General features: G+C 36.7%; 1 protein-coding gene across 1 annotated transcript in view; it reads left to right on the plus strand.

Moving 5' to 3' along the window:
• Positions 1–16,296, plus strand: part of LAMA2 (laminin subunit alpha 2) — a 334,586-nt gene that overhangs the window by 233,106 nt on the left and 85,184 nt on the right. The window contains exons 29-33 of the mRNA XM_063153343.1: positions 2,826–2,943; positions 6,003–6,137; positions 6,773–6,897; positions 10,528–10,614; positions 11,448–11,641. Of these exons, the coding sequence (XP_063009413.1) occupies positions 2,826–2,943; positions 6,003–6,137; positions 6,773–6,897; positions 10,528–10,614; positions 11,448–11,641 (659 nt within the window). The remainder of the gene's footprint in view (positions 1–2,825; positions 2,944–6,002; positions 6,138–6,772; positions 6,898–10,527; positions 10,615–11,447; positions 11,642–16,296) is intronic.

The following is a 16,296-nucleotide window of genomic DNA, read 5'->3' on the forward strand; positions in this document are numbered from 1 at the left end:
AAACGTGTTCATGTTCCATGTATGTTTCTCCCTTGTCCTTAAGCAGTACAGATCTTAATTCAGTTGTGGAAGCAAAAACTGAGTACTATCTCAGCTGGAGCATCAAAAGGAAAGTTATTTTGAAACATTAGCAAAACCGATTTTGTTCTGAGGTGTGTGTGGCTCCTGTGCCTGCACTGGGCCTGCACTGCACCAGCATTTTATCAAGGCTGCCCAGTCATTAGGCAATCAGAACAGGGGAGGACTTTTCAGTTCCAAGGCAGGTTTGTAAGATGCCACTTAAAGAACCAGAATATATTTTTACAGCATGGCATTTCAGAATGTGACATTTTATGACAGCAGAGCTTAGCAAACAGTTCATCTGGTCTTTCTGGTAACTCTCCATCTGAAGTCATAACCTTGCATATAATTCTGTATTTGATTTTGGAGGAGGTTATGTTACAATGGATTTTTATGATCTGTCTAGTTACAAAGTAAACATTAGTCACATGGCATCTGAGACTTTAGGTAGAATATAGCAGGAATACATTATTATTTTTTTCAAGTTAGCACCTTGAATGATTTCAGTGGAATTTTTGTGTAAGAATAAAATATAAATCCCCAAAAATGTTTTTAAAGGTTAGTGGAATATTACCTTGCATAAAGACTTGAAGGCTTTTATTAAAAATAAGCTGAGACCCTCTAAAGAACAATATTTGTACTCAAATTTAAACATATGTTTGAATTAACTGACAATAAAACATTTGCTTAAATAAAATGTGTTGTGCTTTCCGCATAAGGGCCCTTTTCTAAACTAGTAAAGCTTCTCTTTCCACTTGACTGAGCCTAGTAGAAAAAGATATATAAAGCTAAAGAATCTGTGGATGGGAGGGGGAAAGGATATATGTGAAGTATTTTTATGGGCTTTTTTTAGGTTTTAATAGTGCTTTAATTTCAATTGCAAACTTTAAAAGCTGCAGGTAAGTGATAAACTACAGGAAAAACACTTTAAAATAAAGTCAAAGTAGCAGCAGCAATTGAGAACATAAAAATAGCTTCATTCTGGTGTTAGCACTCTGTTAGCTAAACAGTTTAGTAGCAATGCTAATGTTGTTTCTGCTTCCAAGCTGTAGCATTATTAGTGATTTAGAGGTTTCTGCTCAGAATCCCTACCCAAACATTTTTCTCCTGTATTGTTCATTTTGTTGCCCTCATTTTCACATTCAACACTCTAAATGGAAACATTGCTTTTATTAGATTTTGTTTTGCAACAGGGCTGTGATAATAAATTTCTTGAATTGAAGTATGCTTTCAATTTCACTGCAAATTATTTCAATATTCCCAACAGTGATCAGGTGGCAGTTGTTTGGCTGCTGCCTAATAGACAGTTTCCAAAAGTCAGCCAAGCCTGACCTTCCTTAAGTAACATTTTCACACAAACAATAGGCAGCTTTGTGGCCCTAGAGTGTATTGTTATCTAAATACAGCTTTATGACAGTAAACAGTTTTTCAACTCTGCCCTCACTTTTGAGAATGATGGAGAGGCAGATTGCATTTTCTTTTCCCATTAAATGTACAGAGATTTTAGTGTTACTTTTCATTGACATGTCAGATTCTAATGGTTTTGCCCTCTTTATTTTCAGTCTTCTGTTTTGACCTGGCTTTGTTTGCTTGGTTTTGGTTTTTTTGTTTGTTTTTGGGTGGGGTGTTTTTTTTGGGTTTTTTTTTTTTTTTTGGTTCAGTTTCCCTTTTGGACTGAACCCCTTTCTTCAGGTAGTAAGAAGAGAGCATAGGGTTTAAGTCAGTAGATTGCTTTGGGGATTTTTGTGTTGACACAAGGTTATAAAGACATCTGGGTCTGGTCCTGTAAGCTCAGTCCCAAAACTCTCATCTCATTCAGTGCTGGGCATTTGCTTTTCCTCCATTCATCCTGACATTGGTACCTGTATGCCAATAAGCAGAACAGCACCACTCAGTCCCTCAGGAGTCAAGGTCTGGGAAAAGTTGAACAGGCTGTGAGCATGAGGAGAGGTGAGAAGATCTGTGAGCTCCTCTCCATTAGCACTGTGCTCAGACACTTACTGAATAGACTCTGCCCACATTATTGACATTTATTTGGCCAGTCAGACAATCTTTGACATTTTAGCTTAGGTTAGCATTATATTTGAAGCTTTAAAATTTACTCTATTCTGCACATTTTGTTTCTCTGAGGCAATAGGTGTTCCAGATCACAGCATTCATTTAAGCAAACTAACAAATCCCCAAAATAAAGAAGTAAGCTTAAAGTACTTTAAGAAGTAAAGCATTCTGATACACGAGGATTAAGTGTATTTCATAAGATTTTATATTTGTTGTCTTTGTCCATGATGTATCAGCCCTATTTAGCAGGTCATCCTGGAAAGACTAGGAGTGGTTGGGAGGCAAGGATATTATTAGGATAGATTTTATTTTATTTTTTAAATAGTTGCCTCATTAGAAGCTCATTAAGAGGACAGTTTTAGTGCCATACCCCTGAGAGTCATCAATTTCTTAATGACTCCCTAGAAACGAAAAACCAGATATGAAGTTTTGTATGTTAACTTTTACTAGTTTGGCTGAAAAGAGATAGAATCATGCTGGAGATTTAGTTAGTTATTTAGTTGCCTACAACTAGAAAATGAGACCAGAGGTGGTGTTAACTTTGTAGTTTCTTGGGAGATGCAAAAAACCAGTGTTGTCTGCTGTAGATAAGAATCCTACAAACAGCCAAATGAGACTGTTTCCTCCTGTGCCAGCTGACTGTGAAGTAAGTGGGTTTGGGTGAGTCCTTGACTAATCTCATTGGAGGTGTTTGCTCTTTTTTCCAGGATTTCTGAGATCTCTTTGGAAGTTGCTGAAGGCGGCCCTGTGTCCGGGATGGCTCCTCAGGCTCACTTGATAGAGAAATGTGACTGCCCATTGGGTTATTCTGGTCTGTCCTGTGAGGTACAGTACTAACCTAACTCCCAGGAAAAGTCTTTGTGCTTTCTCTGGTCCATTCAATGACAAGGTGTGAATAGTAATTGGGTGTGAACTCATTTAACTGACAGCAACTCTCCCTTAATTTAATTACTTATTTCCTCTCACAGGTATTTCTCTCACAGGGAATTTCAGCCCTTTTTTTTATTGCTGTAAGCAAATATGCCACTGAAACCATGGCAGTGACTCAAATACTTAAAATACAGGAAAGTGAGGTTTACTGAGATAGGATCACTGATGCTGAATTGTGTGACTGATGCTAACAAGCCATTTTGAACAGATAAGGGTATAATACTCTTGTAATAGTGAAATACTCACCAGGAGAAAAGTGTTGGTCAGCTGAGTGACCTGAGTGCTCCTTATACATGCACTGTATTTATTTTTTACTTATCATTTCATACAAGGTTGCATATTTCAAAAGTACCCAAGTGTTCTAGCAAACCAGCTGACTTGTATATGCTTTTGTAAAATGGATTTCATGATAGGTACCAGAGTTGTTTAAGATATAATATATTGTCTGCAGAATGTAAATTAATACTTCTGACTGTCTGTGCTCTTGATGATGAGACTGCCAATCTTTCTGTGTGCAGAATACCACGTTTTCATTTTTATTCAGCACAAGCAATTCCAAATTCGCTGCTTGCAATTGGAGGTGGTAGCAGGAAACACCTCGAGTATTTTGCAAATGCCTCAAACATCCTAAGTAGGATCTTGTAAGGGTTTGTCCCAAACTAGCAGTGGGAGGAAAATTGAAGTAAAGGAAGAGAAAACCTTGTTATCTGTGACAACTCTAATCACTTTGGATGTTATACATGGTTGTGTTATGCAGCAAATAAGTCAACAGAAACAGTAACTTCATAGGAAGGGTGTGCTTGAAAGTGCATGAAACCATATTCTTTGCACACTGTTTCAATAAGGGAATACACCTGAACTTGTGTAAATACATGAGAAATTAATGGACTCCAACATTTGCTTAGAAGTACAGATTTTTTTTTAATTACTGTAGCAAATTGGATTTTTGGGGAAAACTATATGATAATGTAATTAGAACTTGTTTTTAATTTACACCCACCAGGGGCTCAATAAATATCTCAATTGCAGCCTTCATACTTCATTCTTAATTGTGTGATCTTCACATAATCATAACTTAGTTTATTTTTAGTGTGCTCAGTGAAGGTTATGGTGTATTCTGTGAAGGTTTATTTAATTTTAGCAGGAAAAAAATATCTGACACCCTAGCGTTTTTTAAGCAGGTGTTAATAGTGTGTATGTGTCTGTGGCATGCTTTGTCCATATAATAACATTGTGAAAACTATATGCACAGCAGTTTTTATTAGAAGTCACATTTTATTCCCCCTCCTTTTTTTTTTCCTTTTTATTCCACATCTAGTTGTAGGCTGCAGAAGCAGTGGTAAGAATTTTCCTAATGGCTGCTTCTGAAAAGCTTCCAAACTAGCAATTAAAAATATAGTCTGTTTTATCTTTTGTCTGTGTTTTATTTCATCTCTGAAATGCTTCGGTCAAAATAGGTGGTAAGACTGTCAATGGCATATCAGAAAAAAAACCGCAGATATTAATTGTGTTTGAGGATGTACCATGTATTTAAAATTTGATTCTGAAGTCATTCAGAACTTGTAAATCTATGTTTTGTACCTTGTTTGGACAAGTACACTTGTGGGGATAGAGAGGGAGGGAAAAAAGAGTAAGAAACAGAACTGCTTTCATTTGAGATTATTTATCTATGTTAGAATTCTTCACAAACCATGAAAAAGAAGATAGACTGTTTCTATGCTTCAGAGAACTTAATGTGGTCTAAGTCAAAATAGAAGGGAAAAAGCAGAAATGAATTAATATTAATTTCTTTGTGATTCTAAAGAAAATAATTGTGTTTATACTTTTTCCGTAACTTAGACTCCTGGAGGTTTTAGCAATGATTATAAAACTGTCAGAGTGGTGGTATATTAATAAATCTAGCATGTCAGCTAGTGCTTCATTAAAGAATCCTACTTTTGGTCACAAAAAATACTTACTCCAGATTCTCTTCTGTTTTATTTTGCATCCATTTTATTGCTGTGTGAAAAGTGTGCCACTCCTTTCCAAAAAGCAGAAATTGTGGCCACCAGTAGGAAATGACCTCATCAGCCAGCTTTCACAGGCTCCTGGCCCCACTAGGTGGTGGGATTTATACATGGGACAAGTAGGCTCTTACCCCTCATGGTCTCAGCTGTCAAAATGTTCCTGTTTGTGTTTTTATGCTGCCAGAGCTGTGTGTTTCCTGAGAGCTGTGTTAGGGCTTCCACAGCACTGTGTAATAAGCCTGAAATAAAGACTAAGTGTTTGATTTTACAAGTGTCAGCTTTGCTAGCAATTCTTGAGTTATTCTTGGAATTTTATTGCCAAGCTGCGGTAGAGGAGACTTAGTGATGGATAAACTTGGTTTGGGGCTGATAGGCTCAAGACATGGAAAACCTTTAACATTTTGAATTCTGTACTTTTATGGTGTTTAAATTATATAGCTATAAATAATGCAGCCATGCTGCCATTTTCTTGTTTATTATTCGGCTTTTGCTTGTTATCCATGAGGTAGTGTGTAGGCAGATACTGCTTGTCGAACCTGAAAAACATAGCAGGGATGAAGGAAACAGAATCATCATGCTTGCTCTCCACAGTCCATGCAAAAAAATTATTTTGAAAACAAACTCTTTTCTTAAGTAATGAAAGGAATGATGCTTGATGCACAGTGAGAACAGAAAAGTGTTCTGCATCTCAATGAAAGATCTCTCAAGCTTTAGTGTAAAAGTCTGATGCCAGTAGAGTGCTCCAGGGATTTTTCAGCCATGTTTCCAATTAGGACTGGCTCTTGTTATCTGTAAAGTACTGTGTATTGTTTGTAACACAGCTGGAAGCCTGTCAGATTCTTTTCACAACTTGTAAAAACTGGTGATTGGAAAGATGATCTTGCAATGCTCCCCACACACAATCCACTCTGTAATGATCTGTTTTCTTCTGCATCTTTTTTATTGCAGTCATGCTCTCCAGGATTTTATAGGCTTCCCTCTCCACCTGCGGGAAGGACACCTGCTCAGACCTTAGGCACCTGTGCTGTATGTCAGTGTCATGGACACAGCACTATGTGTGACTCTGAAACGTCAGTTTGTCAGGTATTACACTTCTAAACCTTTGCACCAAGTTAATCTTAATGTAAAATTCCTAAATTGTGGTACTAATCTAAAAAAACAGAAGTCAATATTTTAATACAATTTTGCCTAAATAGCTTAAGTATCAAAGTTCAGGGAGTGTCATAAAAGCAAACTTTTGAAGTTTTCTGTTCTGATCCTCTGGAGTTCAGATTATGCAGTGCTTTTTCACCCCTGAATTACTATTTGTGCAAAAAGAAAAACTGAACACCTGCAAAACAAAGAAACAATGTACCATGTGTCATACAGTAAACACAATTCTGCTCTTACAGGCAGTAATACACATGAACTGGTACAGTAAGACTGAATTTTAATTATTGCTCCTTCTCCAATGGCTGGAACAAAGGAGAAAAGAAAGGATGAATGGGATAAGAAATTCTGTAGGATGCATCTGGGTAGCTACAGACCTTTCTCCTTTTAAGCCTGTATATTATTCAGCAGACATTTGATAGAAGCTTAAAGCAAGCATTCCCGCTGAGAATCATATCAGGGAAATTATGTATTGAAGTGGGTTTGAATCCCTAAGGCTGGGAGCAGAATGTTGTCTGCTTTCATGTAATTATCAAATGCAGCTTTCATTCCGTCTCCTTCCTTGGCAGGACTGTCAGCACAACACTGCTGGTCCCCACTGTGAGAGGTGTGCTCCGGGATTTTACGGCACCGTCCAAGGCTCTCCGGATGACTGTCAGCCTTGCGCTTGTCCCCTGCCCATTCCCAGTAACAAGTAAGTCAGCAAACTCATGGTGCAGGGTTGCCTTTCCAGCAAGCCAGAGCTTCCTCCTGGGTTCCCTGTGTCCTTTTTCAGATGGCTGGCTACAGGAGAATTGCCTCATGGAAGCTATAATAAAAACTTCTTATCTGCTTTTGCTAATTGATCTTCCTTTAAAAGTCAGAAATTGCTCCCTTGCTAATTTGTGATGAATAAATTAATAAGTGCTAGAAGATACAGTACTCAAGATAATGAGTGTGTGTTATAAAGGTATTCTCATAAACGGAGCTAGAGCAGAACCCAAGTACAATGTAGCCACAAGGGAGCTGCAAAAATTCTTATATATTATGTTGGTATAAATGTGTTGCAGTGCCTTTTTTTGCTTCACTATGGAATTTATTGATTCCTTATTTAATGTTACTGGAGTTTCAGGCAATTTGTGAAATATAGAATAATTTAAAAGCATTATAGTTATTGCAGCATAAATTTTACTGGTTGGTTTATGCTAATGAGCCTTTCCACGATGCTTCTGCATGTGTTCCCAACAGATGATATTTTAGCACTTGAGATTTGTTTGTTGTTTTGCTGAGAAGCTCTTAATGATATTTGGCATCATACTGTAGTAGTGCAATGAGCAGGTTTGTGTTTCATGATTGTGCTTTTGAAAAGCTGGAAGTGTTCTGTAAAACCATTTTTCAGTGCTTTGTCTGGCCTTTAGGATGTTTTAGTGAGGATTTCAGTCAGGATAGCTGAGAATTTAGGGGTTTCTTTTTATTTTTACTTCATTTTATCATTTTGGTTTGATCTTGGGTTTATTTTGAGGGAGGAAAGTTCTTTTTCAAACATTATTAGATAAAAACATCATAATCTTTCATACACAGCAAATCTCAGGTATTTAAAGAAATATCCTTTATCTCAGAAGTTATAATGCATTCTTAACTACAAGTTTTTCTGAGGTTTGTCCATTTCATGAGTGTTTTCTGTTACAACTTGATTATGTGTTCTGTCTATTAGTATCAGAAAAGGACATACAAGTTGCAAAGAACAAGATCAACCAAGGTTCTCAGTTTTGTAAATTGGCAAATAATGGAAAAAAACTTTTTATGTTACTAAATGACAGTATGAAGGGCTGCAGATACTCCAGCCTGTCTTTTTTGTGGTGCTTAGGAACCTTTGGTTGCCTAGAAATACATGTATCAGATCAGAAAATGAACAGGGCTCTTCACCCAGTGTTTATGGCATTTAGACTAACATTTCAACACTAACATTTCAACACTGTGCTCCCAAGATCATTTCAGTATCTTATCTAAAACCTAACAGAAACTCAGGAAGTGGTGTTGCTGAAGTGCTCTACAGGTGAGAAATGTGTGGACTGTGGGTATCATGTCTAACACAGAATTATAGAATAGTTTGGGTTGGAAGAGAACTTAAAATCATCTAACTCCAGCTCTCCTGCCATAGGCAGGGACACCTTCCACTAGACCAGTTTTCTCAAAGCCCCATCTAACCTGGCTGTGAAGACTTCAAGGGATTGGGGCATCTGCCACTTCATTGGGCAAGCTGTTATAGTGTCTCACCACCTTCTGAGTAAAGAATTTCCTCCTAGCATCTAATCTACATTTCCCCTCCCTTAGTTTAAAACACTCCCTGTTGTCTTATCTCCATCTTTTTTTAAAAGTGTCCATTTTTTAGGTGTCCTAGGTGCACGCTCAAATTGCTGAGCTGCCTGAGGGAGAGCAAGCAAAGTGCCCGAACCTCATTTAATCACAAGCCTTTTGTGTCTTGCTCACATGAAAGTGATCATGAGACTCTGGTTTCATACACCTTGACAGGAAATAAGAGAATAACACCTAATCTGAATTTAATAAAAACACTTAATCATGAGATAGTCATCCAATTTCTTAGTGCTGTTGAGAAAAGAATCAGATCTGAGCATGTCCAGGAAGGGAACTGCTTGTGTTTTATAGAGCTTCACTCTGCTGTCTCTAGACATCATGGAAAGGATTTCTATTTCTGTTATCCACAGCCATCAACAACTTTAGTAGCTGTACTGTAAATACAGAGACTGACAACTGTACAACTCACTCATGTTAAACCTAAAGGAAAACACCACTGGGGAGAAGGCAGGGAAGGAGGTGTTTCAAATATCTGTAGAAGTCTGTCTGTGCATGTCCATTTTCCAGTGCTGATAGAAGATGCCTGAACAATTGGTTTAGACTAGATGCCTGGCTTTTAGATGGATAGAGTGGCATAGATTCATTCCATAAAGCTACAGTATTAGGTAGAAAATCAGAGTATCAGACCTTAGATTTATATCTTTTGCAGATCAGTTAAAGCTCTTCAGGATGCTATTAAGGAAAAAGTCTACCTGCAGCTATTTTATGGTAGTCAAGTAATCATAATCTAGATGAAATGCAGATAGCTAATGAGCTATCTCATTAGCTTGCTATATCATGACTGATGCGATAGTATTTGTGAATTTTACAGTGCAATTATTTTTATTTATGAAATTGTATAAAACTCCACTAAAGTTCTAAATACTGTGTTTATACTGCTGTACAATCAGCAGTCAGTTTCAAACATGATGAGCTGGGGGAAAAAAAAAAGAACAGAGAGAATGAATTTTTCTTAGTATGGATCTATTTTTATGGAGTTGAAAATGTGTTGGATAATGAGTTTGTGAGTAATAGATCAATTTGTTTATGTTTTTTGCAAAGGCATAATTTTATATACTCATTCAAGCACTATTGATTTAATGCATTATAAGCAAGTTAGATGAGGATGCTGACTGCACTGTACCAAGAAGGAGCCCTGGGCTCACCACTAGCCACCTCTGTGCTTTTCTAGCTCTTCTTCCACAAAGAGCTGAAAGAGTTTCATGGTTTTACACCATCTTAATATTTAGTTCTGTTCTTTTGCCCTACCTGGCCTTTTTGTTTGTTTTAATTGCCTGTGCAGGCACTTCATACACTAACATTTCAACTAAGTGCTACTTTGCACAGTGCCTACAGGTACACACTGCAGTCAGTAGTAAAGTGACTTAGAAAAGATAATCTAGTGTCTTCAATGATTAAAATAAGACCTCTCTCTGATCACAAAGGAGGTAGTTTTTAGGGTTGTTTTTTTCTCTGTAGACTGGGCTTTTCTCATAACTCTTTAAGATCATTTGATGCTGCCTTTTTGGAAGATTCCATACAGTATGACTTTGGTTCCTTTTCCCACTTTATATCTTACCTTCAAGTAAACTCTTCCCAGCTTATCTCATTTCACTCAAAATAAGATGAAATCAGACTGGAAAGGCTGAATGCTTATTAGCTCAGTTTCTAAATCTTTTCACATCCTTCCCAGTGCTCTCTGTGGGTGACAGCACCATTCAATCACACAAGCCTACAGCATGGGCATTGCTCACTCCATCCCCTTGGATATAGCCCTTAGAGCCCTTGGCCAAACTGTGCAAGTGTCACAGGAAAGCATTCACAAAAATTATAATAGAAAGGAGAGACCTCTCACAGGTTTTTATAAACAGATAAGAAAATGCTGCCATTTACTTTAAGAGTGGAACTTCTTGGGCCCTTCTTTACTGCTGACCAAAGTGAAATGATGCAAGAGAGTAGAAAAAAAAATCTTTATGTACTTTTGTTTTAGTTTTAGCCCTACTTGCATTGCTGAAGGACCTAGTGACTACCGGTGTACTGCCTGCCCACCTGGATACGAAGGCCAGTACTGCCAAAGGTAGGATTAATGGAAAAGATTAATGGAAAAAGCAGAAAGAGGGACAATGAAATGAGAAAAAGGCATGAAGGAGATAAGTGTTTTTCAATATTACAAGCATGTATTTGCTACTCTTTAAATACATGCCTTTGGATAATTTATTTCTCCTTTATATGCTGTTAAAACTCAGCCAACATAGACAATTTTTATATACACCACTGTAAATTGATAATCAATGTTATTTATATCACAGATATTGTCCTGGTCTTACTTTTTGATGTGTGAGGGTTTTTTCCCTCCGGGGCTCAGAAGTTAAAAAAATTTATCTAAAATTAGATGCCATGCTAATAGTGTATCTTGATGTCACTCATACCCTTTGTTTTAGTGACTGTGGTGCCCTCATGGGCATTGGCTGCGAAAGACAGTTACACATAAACATTTTTATGCCGATTTGTGAATTAACATCCTAAACAGCCTCTGTTGTCCCATCCATCAAAACACTGAGGGATTAAGATGATCAAAATGTCTACCAGGAGATTTCATGCCTGACACAAAACACAGGGCCACACAATGATAGTGGAGGGGTTTATTTGTTGCAGTTTAAGAGAAATTTAACTGAAAATTGTTAAGGATGTGGAATCAATTTTGCATAGTTCCTTCATCCAGACTGTTCTGTGTCCTGAGTAGAAGTCTCTTTGGACAGTTTGCAAAATTTCTCTCCTGATCATGAAACAACAAAGATTTTTTTAATGGTTCATGGATGTTTGTGTAAATTATGTTTAAAATACTGCCAAGTATTCTTTGTGCCCCGCATCTCAGTTGGACAAATCTTATTTTGTGTTTGCAATGTCTAGGTGTTCTTCTGGCTACACAGGAAACCCACAGATTCCAGGAGGGTCCTGCCAGGCATGTGAGTGTGATCCATATGGTTCTGTGCCTGTCCCCTGTGACCCTGTCACTGGGCAGTGCACTTGCAAGCCTGGATTCACGGGGTGGAAGTGTGCTGGCTGTGAGCATCGGCATGCGCGTCACGGCACGAGATGCATTTGTACGTATACTAACGGGATTTTGGATAACTGCTGCTTGTGTTTGTCATATTTCAGAGATTCAAACCTGCTTGTGTAACAGTGAGTTGTATGGCTTTCTTTGAAAATAATTGCCAGGTTTCTCACTACGTTGGCATCTGGTCCGTTTTGTTTTCACAGGCCTTGAGATGTCAAGAAAACTCAATAATTTTAGTATTATCACTGAAAACTGACAAAAAAAATCTTTGAAGGAATTCTTTTTGGCTTTTTAGAGTCTGTAATTTTGCCAAAGGTTGTTGCTACTGTTGTGACAATATTTTCTCTTGGTGAATTTTTTAGTGTTGTCCTAAATGTTTAACCAGCAATCGCAATGCTCTATGCCATGAGGCGCACACAAAATTTTTACTAAGGTTTACTTGATCATGTTGATTCAACAACCATCCATTGGAATTTAAAAGATGTAAGCAATAACAGTACACTATACCCAGCAAAGAACTTTTTTTGTTACAAATAGAGAACTAATAGCCTAAATCACCAATTTATATTTCCCAGTACTGGTATCTTTCTCCTACCCTCAATTTTGATACATACCAAGTGATTATCTTGTATTTTTGTTTGGATTTTTTTCATTATATTGGATATTTCTTGTTTTGAGCCACAATCTCATATCACATAATGCTGCATGCTTATCTCTTATTTTAAAAAAGTAGCAAAATCTTTCTAGAATTGTTGGTCAGCCCTGACTGAAATAAGGCATTTTCCTCTTCCTCATCTCCCCCAGGATATAGAGGGACTAACTTTATTGTGATTTTTTTCCCCTTCAATGCCATGACTGTTAAATTTGAAGTAGGATAATGGTAGAATTCCAGTAAGTCCACAGTATATAATAGTTATTAACCTGTGCATATTTGAAAGTGTTGAAGTATTGGCAAGGCACAGTGAGCTGGTTTTAAATGTTTTATCTTTAATTGGAGCTTTTTGATGGAGAGTGGTGTGTCTGTGTGAGGGACATGTAACATCAAGAAAAGTAGATACCATCTACTTTTTTTTTTTTTTTTGCTTCTCCAAAGATTTCATTTCTTTTGTACCTCAATATGCAGAGGTACACACCTCTCTAGTATTAAAATGAAATGGTTAAAACAAAATGCAAACATTTCAAAAGCAAACTTTAAAGAATAAACAAAAGAAGTGCTTTTAATGTCTGAAGGCATTATATACTTCAAGAATGGAAGGCATGGCTTCTTCTCTAAAGAAGAGATATTAGGCACATAGAGTCAGGAGCTACACAATTCAGAACATTTTTTCACTCAACCTAGTGGTTGGGATCAGTTCTCAGACAGTCACCAGGACTTAGCAGACCTAAGCTTCTAAGTAAGTAATTTGAAATAAGTGCTTTTTCATCAGCCCTGATTCCCAGGTAGAAATTATAGATTACTGGGAATATAGATTTAATTTCTTCTATTTCTTTACTATTAACAACATGGCATTGATTCAATGATTAAAAGAGTCATGCAATTAAGAAAAATAAATTTCTAATGCCCTGCAGTGTGATGTAGTTTAGGACTTAATTCTGAACTTACTATCTTAAGCTCTATTTTGAGCCTCAAAATGATTGCAACTGGAGTAAGTAGTCCCTTTGCTGAAATAACTGCCATTTGAGTTCCATTTTGTGGTCTCTGTGTCAAGGAGAATTGTAATTGCAAGTTAAGTTCATAAGTGTTACAGCTACAAAATTTTAAAATAAGGACTGTGTTCTACCGAGTGCCATCTGCATGAAAATTACTTCATTTTACAATATCCTGAATAGCTCTTACATTATTGCCAGTATTATCCAATTTTTCCAATCACAGGCATGACTTAGTATGTTTTTGTATTGGTCTTTTACCTTATCAGTATTCTGAAAAGTCTTTTGGGTATGCAGGATGACCGAGTTTCGTTGTACAAAACAGCCTAAGTGCAAGTTGTCATTAATAATGGTTTTTCAATTTGTTAATCAGGCTATTTCATTGTGTGGATAATAAGGTTAAAAATCCTATTTGTGAATGGAAAAAGCTGTTTGCAGGCAAATGAAATTTTCCACCTTTTTGCTTTGAAAGATGTTATTTGCTATAATCTCTGATTTAACTGCAACATATTTAAATTTGAGTGTTGAAATATACCTACGCTGTTAACTTATCTACATTCTAACTTTAAGTAGTCAGTTTCTACCATAATAACAGTTCTTCACATATGTATATGGACATTTCATTTGACCACTAGAAGTGAGGAATCAAATGCAAAGATTTCTTTTCTTTAGTCATAAAGATAAGAACCACCTATAGGAGCAGATGGGATGTACTTTAAATCTCCCTATCATAGGAAGTAGTTTTTTACTGTTGATACCACATCAATAATAACCATATCATAAATTGCATAAACTGCAGTTTAATATTTCAGTATATTTCAGGCACATTTTATGTGCCTATTCGGTCTTACTGTATGATCTTTCTCTTGTTTAAAGGTTCCTCAGCACCCATATACTCCACACCTGCCTTTGCTAATGCAGTACAGTACCCCTGACATGGTAGAAAATAAGCCTGATCAATAACCTTTGTAGCCTGTGGTGGACACAGGTCTGTGGCACAGAGAGTGTGGCAAGCCTGGATTTTGTGGGAATTTGCCAGTGGTAAACAATGTCTGGTATGTCACAGGCTTCACAGTGCAGCTGTTGGTAAGGATTCATTGCTGCAGCCCCTAATGTGCTTTAATAGTCCTTGTCCTGTCAAAGAGCCATTAGAAACACTTTTGGGACAACCTGAAGTTTTCCATCCTTGCTGTCAGAACACCGAGCTGTTCCAATCTGAATTTAATGCAACTGAGAATTGGGTTCTGTATACAATTTATTTTTTTACTTTCATGTATCAATCAGTTGCGAAATAGTAAATTCCCTTCTGACCAGCTTCAGTTGTAACAAAACCTTAAAAGCAAAAAAAAAATGGTACTCTTAAAGCACAGAAAATTAATCAGTGTCAAGAGCAGAATCCTGTTTGCATTCAGTAGTTAAGATGAACTGAATGCATGTACCTCCTCTTGCTCATTTGTGGTTCCACTTCAACTACTGCAATTGCATTGTACCAGTCAGAAGTGTAGAGAACCCCTGGTTAGGTGGTAAAGTTGTCTAACCTAAAGAAAATACATTCAAATACAGTCAGCCCTATTGAAAAATTATTTATAAGTAGTATAAGACATTGTGATTAAGCTGTTCTGTTAGTATAGTATAGTTAATATTAAAGAATTTAATTTTTTATTTTCTGATTTTCTAATAATTAAAAAAGAATAGCCATTTAAATAATTAATTTTTGGCAAATTCCATAAAAGGTCACCACACAGTATAAAAACCTGACAAACCTGAAAAACCAAATAATGTGTATTTAAATCAGATCAGAGAGGTATTTTAGCCAAAATATCGTAATGCATTCTTCTTTCAATATAATGTTTAGAATTTAACATACTCCTGATCATAAGGATTCTAAAGATTTTTTAAGTGAAAAGGTGGAGGGGAAAGCAGAGGAGCATGCATTTTCACTAAAGTGATCTATTTCTGATATAGCTGAAAATCTGTTTTACTGGATTTTTACTGTTTTTTTTAATAATGTGTCATTTTTCAGTTGCTTAGTGCATGTCACTGTTCAGTGATGTGTTATACCAGTTATATTTTAGAGAGTTACTGGTAAAATAGAATATATATTTATTTTGAAAGCCACTGCTTAAAGAGGGATGATTCCACTTGCAGATAAATAGCAATGGTTATATAATTATAGGTGCATGGCCCATTCCATTCCCATTATATTCTTAGAACAGAACAATTTTGTTTTTTCTAGGATTCCATCGGGGAATGAAAAGTTATTTCAAAAAAGTAGATTTTTTTTTTTAATAAGTAATACAAGAGTATGGTTTACCACACATCATAGAAATTTCTAATGGCTAATGGCTGAATTATTTCCCCTGTTAATTAACCACCTAGGTTGTCCTATACAGATATGCACAACACTCTGCTGATGAATACTTTTGGACTCAATTTTTGGACTCAAGCAATTAACTTTGTAGGTTCACTTTCCCTTCTCTTTTGAAAAAGCCAGTACCCAAAGAATAAATAGTGATGGTTGGGAGCTAATTTTAATAATGCTGCCAGCATCCTTGTATACTGTCAAGTATGACAAAAGTTCTCCCAAATTTTCTCTCAGATTTTGAATCATGCCTGTAGCAATCATGTATTTTCTTAGAAATAGTAATCCTCTTGTGTATTTTTTGTTATACCTTGTGACATTGCACTTCACTTCAGTTGTAGAGTTTGTAGTACATAAAATGAAGAGGCCTAGGTGGCAGTATTATGGGCACAGTGACTCTGCTCACTGCTGTGCCATATTTATGGAACAAAACAATCCTGGTGAGAACTTCAAGGCTTTATTGTTGTTTGGCCCTATATATTATATGGCAAGTCAGAACTCAAGTTCTGAATGCTTTCAGGGTATCTGTCATAACTACAATGGAGACTTCAGAAAAAAAGGTCTTCTATGTTTTGAGCTTCAGAACCCTTCCTTGGATGTGTGCTGCTGTCACAATTGCTGCTTGGGGTCAAGCAGAAGCCTAAATGTAAAGCCGTTGATGTGACTGAACAGGAAGCAATCAAGACACAGGG

The sequence above is a fragment of the Melospiza melodia genome, chromosome 3, assembly GCF_035770615.1.
Source record: "Melospiza melodia melodia isolate bMelMel2 chromosome 3, bMelMel2.pri, whole genome shotgun sequence".
NCBI lineage: Eukaryota > Metazoa > Chordata > Aves > Passeriformes > Passerellidae > Melospiza > Melospiza melodia.